The sequence below is a fragment of the Meleagris gallopavo genome, chromosome 2 (genome assembly GCF_000146605.3).
Source record: "Meleagris gallopavo isolate NT-WF06-2002-E0010 breed Aviagen turkey brand Nicholas breeding stock chromosome 2, Turkey_5.1, whole genome shotgun sequence".
NCBI classification, from domain to species: Eukaryota; Metazoa; Chordata; class Aves; order Galliformes; family Phasianidae; genus Meleagris; species Meleagris gallopavo.
Window position 1 is genome coordinate 106,501,385 of NC_015012.2, and position 6,562 is coordinate 106,507,946.

General features: G+C 48.4%; 1 protein-coding gene across 1 annotated transcript; it reads left to right on the top strand.

Moving 5' to 3' along the window:
* Positions 1–392: 392 nt before the first annotated feature.
* Positions 393–5,037, top strand: ENPP4 (ectonucleotide pyrophosphatase/phosphodiesterase 4). The gene is made up of 3 exons (XM_010708151.1): positions 393–1,253; positions 2,018–2,191; positions 4,425–5,037. The coding sequence occupies exons 1-3, from the start codon at positions 434–436 to the stop codon at positions 4,790–4,792; spliced, it is 1,362 nt and encodes a 453-aa protein (XP_010706453.1). The 5' UTR covers positions 393–433; the 3' UTR covers positions 4,793–5,037.
* Positions 5,038–6,562: the final 1,525 nt, after the last annotated feature.

The following is a 6,562-nucleotide window of genomic DNA, read 5'->3' on the forward strand; positions in this document are numbered from 1 at the left end:
TGGGACACCGCTGGGACGCGGGGCCGGGGGTGCCGTGCGGGGCCGTCCCGCTGCGCAGCCTCCTGCTGTGAGCACGGCCTGTGTGAGGGGAGCGGGGCGGGACAGCACAGCAGAAGGGGGCCGAGCTGCTGCCTGCACCGGATGGGGAGAAGCGGGGGACGGCGGCGCAGCTCTTCCTTGAGTTCAGCCTGCTTTGAAGGCCGTCTCTTGCTCGTTTGTTTTGATGCTGTGCAGGTGGGAGCTTCTGAAGCCGGCTGGGAACTTGCTGTTGGCTGTTGTTCGGGGCTTGTTTACAGCAGGCTCTATGAGGAAGATGTGCGTAACATACGGCTCGTTGTGCTGGTTGCACTACGGCCCTTCTGAATTATGGCTCATCTTTTTAACTTCCTCAGGTGCATCGGATTAATTGCTGGCAGAGTCCTGAGCTTCGAGCATGAACGTGCTGGTAGTGCTGTTTGTGTCTGCCGTAGTCAGCAGCTGCAGTCGGTTGGGTAGCTCAGCCCCCAGGCTGCTCCTGGTATCCTTTGATGGCTTCAGGGCTGATTACTTGGAAACCTATAACCTTCCTCACCTTCAGGAGCTCATTGAGGATGGCGTGCTTGTAAAGCAAGTTACAAATGCTTTCATCACCAAGACTTTCCCAAACCATTACAGCATAGTGACGGGTTTGTATGAGGAAAGCCATGGCATCGTGGCCAACGACATGTATGATCCAGACGCCAAGAAAAAGTTCTCGCAGTTCAATGATTCGGATCCCTTCTGGTGGAACGAAGCGGTCCCGATCTGGGTGACAAATCAACAGCAGAGAAATGGGACGAGTGCTGCTGCCATGTGGCCTGGTACTGACGTGAGGATTAACAACACGACCCCTCGCTTCTTCATGAAGTACAACTTTTCTGTGACGTTTGAGGAGAGAGTGGAGAAAATTGTGAAATGGTTGAACAGCTCTGATCCTGTCGTCAATTTTGCTACGCTGTACTGGGAAGAACCAGATGTGAGCGGGCACAAGTACGGACCAGCTGACACTGAGAACATGCGCCGAGTGTTAAAGCAAGTGGATCAACACATTGGTTTCCTTACCAGTAAACTGAAGGCATCGGGTTTGTGGGACAGTATCAATGTCATAATAACAAGTGATCACGGGATGGCCCAGTGCTCTCCAAAGAAGCTGATCGTCCTGGACAACTGTATTGGTCGTGGTAACTATACTCTGATCGACAGGAGTCCAGTTGCTGCAGTGCTGCCCAAGCACAGTATGTGGTAGTTTTTGAAGCCTTGTCATGCTGCTGTGGTTCGCTGTCTGTTTAGAAATTACTTTGTTTTGGCAATCAATGGGCCGAGGGGTTTCTTGTTAATGGTGGTCATGGTGCAGCTTATAGAGAACAGAGTGAGGCACTTAGTGTGCCTGCTCCCTTGTTGCTCGTGTATTCTGTCCAGTTGAGGTTTGCAAGGAGCATGAAATAAGCCCTCAGGGTCATTCAGAACGAAAAATGTTGTCGTCTGAAACCAGCCTGGATTGCTGTACAACTTTAATTTTTGTGAATGAAGCTTTAGCTTCTGTATCTGGAGGTAGTCAGTAAGAGGTGTGACTCACGATGCAGCTGGTCTCAGCTTCCTCAAGTGTGGCCAGGCTGAAGCAATTACAGCAAACAAAACCATTTATACATCAACAGAAGGCTTTATGCTCACTGCTTTGGATAAAATATTGACTACTATAGGATATGATTTGCTTTCTCTTGATTTCTCTGCTTGAACTTTGCACCTCACTCCCCCAGAAGCACAGAGTAAGCTGAATTGTAGATTCTCAGCCCCAGACACAAAACACCTGACTTCATGGGGAGCAAGCTGTGATGTCCACATTGGTGCATGTAGCATTTCATGAAGGATGTGGAACAATCACTGCTTTGTAAAAAGTAATTGTTTGGGGGAAAAAAAATGGATTTCAGGTTTAATGACAGATAATTGCAGTAAAAAAGACCTCATTTCCAGTTGTTTCACATGCATTTTTTCTCAACAGATAAAAAATACGTGTACAACTTACTGAAACGGTGTGATGATCGTCACATGAAAGTGTATCTCAAAGAAGAAATCCCAGACAGGTTTCATTATCGCCATAATAAGAGAATTCAGCCCATAATCCTGATTGCAGATGAAGGCTGGACAATTGTGCAGAATGAGGCCCCCTCAAAGCGTAAGTGGGATTTCCCCATCTGAGCTCATGTGACTCACGCTGGTAGAGGGTTTTGCTTTGATCCCAGCAACCCATGGGCTGCTCCTGGTTTAGCAAGTGGAGTCTGTGCTCCTTTGGGAACATCTCTGACAGCATTTCAGAGTGTTCTCAGCTGGAACCTGGGGGGTTCCAACTGCAAGGGAAGAAAGGGTTTAGGTTGGATTTCAGGAAACATTTTTAACAGAAAGGGGTGTTGAGCACTGCAATGGGCTGCCAGGGAGGTGGTTGAGTCACCATCCCTGGCTGTGTTTAAAAGCGTTTGGATGTGGTGCTCAGGGCCGTGATGTAGCGGAGGGCTGTTAGAGTTGGGGTAGGATGGCTGGGCTGTGGTTGGACTCCGTGATCTTTAAGGTCTTTTCCTACCTGCGCTGTTCTATGATTCCATGATTCATTCTATTGCCTGAAACACTTGGCCTCACTCAGCTTTATAGCCTGAGATGCACCTCTAGGTTTCCCTTGTATTTTAGTATTTCACAACTGTGTTGTTTAAATGTTTATATATAAAATATACATGTGGGGGAGGGGGAAAGAAATTAGAGTGGCTGGCTGGGCTGGCTGCTGCCAGGACAGGGCGCTGTGCAGTGCAGCTCCTGCTGCCACCCCGCTGCCTGTGCCCGGAGTTTGCACAAAGGTACTGCTTGTGACGGAGGCATGTTTGTATTCCACTTCCCCCCAACATCTGCCACTCGTCTTCCCACTGACATTTAAGGTGTTGAAGTGTTTTCCAATAGAGCTCTCTTCTGTTTTTGAGCTCAGATTCAATTTCACGTACCTAAAAATAAGCTGATAAATATATAGAGACAAATAACAGCACTGCATCAGTGCTCACTTCATTGAAGTGAATCTCTTTTCAAAACAATTTTGCTAGCTATTGCTTCCTAGAAGCAGGAAGGGCAGGTATTGGCCTGCCTGGCTGTTTGTTGCCCTCCCTTAGTGGCAGCAGCAGCTCTGTGCCTAGCACTGTTAGCACACACCTGCACTCCTGCTTCCTTAAAGCTCCACTGCAACATCTCTGTTCAAAACAAGCAAATAGCAGAAGGAAAAAGTCTGATCAAGAAACGTAGGAGTACATTAAAACAAGTTACTGCACTGTATCTTGTTTATAACTCTGCGGTAACTAATGTAGTGGTGGAAAATGTTAAAAGGAGTACTGAACATTTCCTGCAATGGTGAGTGTGGTGTAAAGCAGTAGGAGCCTGACATTTCAGGTGGAAAGCTTTTAATGAAGGAGATGACCCACGGAACTGTTACTAAGAAATGAGCCACAAACTGAGGTGCAGTCACTCATATCCTGTGCTGAGCGTGCTGTGAGATTTTTGGTACCTGGAACAGGTTCTGCAGGTGTCTTATTATTGGGAAGTTGGACCGTGGCTGTGGATACTTTACCAAAAGTCACAGTGTTTCTTACAAATCTACCAGATGCCCAAGTACCAGAGACCTTGCAGCCACAAGGTTTTGCTAGATGTTTGGATCTTTATCCCCAGGCTGTTTCTTCTTGTGGTATGTAGGGGTTTGTTTTGGTATCCCTTCACCTGATAAGCATTTTTTTTTTGTATGCCTTCACCTAATCTGATAAGCAGGATCAGATAATATACCTGAACTGAAAGCCATCAGTGGGAAGGTGCCTGTCTTTCAGGAAGTGCCTGCTATGCAAAGGGGAGGCTCTTTCCAAAATCTAAGAAATGCAAACTTGTGTTCCAGCTGTGAACTTGTGGAGTGGTAACACCCTTTTCAGCTTTGGCAGGAATGGGAGGGGGATCAAAGGTTATTATTGGAGTAGGGGAAGGAACCTTGGTATGGGAAAAGACTGCTGGGGGGTCTGGAAGAGAGAAGCTCTGGGTTTCTGGGATCAGTGTGTGATCCAGGTGCTGCCCTTAGAATCCCAGACTGGCCTGGGTTGCAAAGGCCCACAGCGCTCATCCAGTCCCAACCCCCTGCTGTGTGCAGGTCGCCAACCAGCAGCCCAGGCTGCCCAGAGCCACATCCAGCCTGGCCTTGAATGCCTGCAGGGATGGGGCATCCACAGCCTCCTTGGCAACCTGTTCCACTGCCTCACCACCCTCTGGGGGAAAAACTTCCTCGTAGTGTTTGCCTCAGCCCTTGGTTAATGTGCAGGGGGGGATGAAGGGGGAGGGGAATACTTGGCACGCAGACGGAAGCTGCAATGTTACCTCTTGAATTTGTGTTTCTCCAGTAGGTGACCACGGTTATGACAACACTCTCCCAAGCATGCATCCATTCCTGGCTGCCCGTGGGCCTGCTTTTCGTCGGGGTTACCGGCAGAGCATGATAAACAACGTCGACATTTACCCGATGATGTGCCACATCCTGGGGCTGACACCGCAGCCACACAACGGCACTCTCAGCCACACCAAGTGCCTGCTGGCTGACCAGTGGTGCATTCACCTCCCAGAGGCTATTGGGATAGTGATTGGGGGGCTGCTGGTATTGACTACCTTCACCTGCATTGTAATAATCATCACAAAGAACAGAGTAGCTTCTCCGCGTCCGTTTTCCCGGCTTCAGTTACAATCTGATGATGATGACCCTTTAATTGGATAGCGTGTGCTGAGCTGAGCCTGGCTTGCAGAAGTGATTTCAGCGAGCACGTTTGATCTTGCACTGCAGGGCATTCTTTGATGCACTTTAACTGTATCTGTGTAAAATACTGTACAGCCCAAGCCTGCTAACTTCTGTGTGTGTGCGTTACCTGATTTGTAGTCCTGTGAAAAGATGTTCAGAAATCCTCAATGGGTCATTTTCTGCTGGAGGAAGTGCTTAAGAAAATAAAGATGTTTAATTTTTCACTCGAGTCGTTGAATGCTTTTAAAATTAAATTCCAGAGCTTCTGCTTCTGAACCCTATGAGAGGTGTTCTCAGGTGCAGACTGCTGAATGTGTGCCTGCAACAGAGGTGTGTGCTGCCCTACCTACCAGCTGGCACTGACCATCAAGCAAAGACTCCAAGCTTATATTTTAAACTGGCAATTTAAAGGGAAAGGTTAAACTTCAGAGATGAGATGATGATCTTTGTCTGCAGCGTCTGACTGGCACAGGTTCCAAGCTGTGGTGAAGACCAGTGCCAGTGGTTTTCTCCTTTTTAACGGTCAGGTCCAGCAAGTTCCCATACACAAGAATGAGTTTGATTTAGAAAGCCCTTGTGGTACCTCCTCTTAGTGAGGAAAGAGTGTGAGGTTAAACTGTTAATACAAACCTCGAAATAGAACTGTGGTCACTGAGTCCTTATTCTGTGTTTGACAGTTTGAAGAACCAATGAAATGAGAGAGCTGAAGGACATGGTAGCGTGCAATGTGGCTTCTTGTTCAAGAGCTAAAACTGACTGAATTTGGTTTAGCTGCAGACTGCCTCTTAGCACCTGAGCACGTGGACCTTGCAGATGCGAAGTTCCTTGTATACAGCAGATCAGGTTGGCATGGAACTGGCAGGCATGGCGAGGCTGAACTGTGCCAGCCCCACTCTCACCAGCTGTTAGTACAGGTGAGGAAATGAGGCCTTGGCCCATTGCTCCAGGTCACACCTTTGGAAGGGAATTGCTACAGCTCCTCGTAAACCCTTATTTCCTCCTCCCTCTATCACTGAGATTAACTTGCTTTACAGGGAAAGCTCTAAGTACTAAACAAGGAACAAAGTATTCTAATTGCATCGCTGATTATTTTCCATTCCAAACAAAGTACAGCATGCAAGAGCATTAAGCATTCTTTCTAGAGCAGGTCCTTGCTGCTGTGCAGCCATGAAAACGGTGAGCATCCCCTTCCACGTGTCCTTCCCGATTAGCCAAAGCTTACTTTATCTGCTCCACCTATTGGAATAAATCTCAAAACCCCAAGGTGAAGGATGTAGGTGTTTGGGTGGGTTTTTTTCCCCAAATTGCTGAGAATGCACCGTAACTTTAAGGCAAATAACTGCACAGTATCACAGCAATCACACCTCACAACTCTCTAGGAACAGAACGAGGCTCCCCCATGTGTGGGCATTTATAAAAGCTGAGTGCTGTCAGAAAGCCAACCTTCCTCCAGTAACACAGCACTTGCAAACGAGCAGTACTGGGTAAAGCAACAGCTGTCCCCACCAACTTCAGAGAATCCCAGAACGGCCTGGGTTGCAAAGGCCCACAGTGCTCACCCAGTCCCAACCCCCTGCTGTGTGCAGGTCGCCAACCAGCAGCCCAGGCTGCCCAGAGCCACATCCAGCCTGGCCTTGAATGCCTGCAGGGATGGGGGCATCCACAGCCTCCTTGGGCAACCTGTTCCAGTGCCTCACCACCCTCTGGGGGAAAAACTTCCTCCTCATATCCACCCTAAACCTCCCCATC

What these genes read in the sequence shown, in the direction of transcription:
- ENPP4 (XM_010708151.1), top strand. Translation starts at nt 434, where the DNA reads ATGAACGTGCTGGTAGTGCTGTTTGTGTCTGCCGTAGTCAGCAGCTGC. An exon ending in TGCAGTGCTGCCCAAGCACA is followed by an intron (nt 1,254 to 2,017) that starts GTATGTGGTAGT and finishes TTTTCTCAACAG; the next exon opens with ATAAAAAATACGTGTACAAC. An exon ending in GAATGAGGCCCCCTCAAAGC is followed by an intron (nt 2,192 to 4,424) that starts GTAAGTGGGATT and finishes GTGTTTCTCCAG; the next exon opens with TAGGTGACCACGGTTATGAC.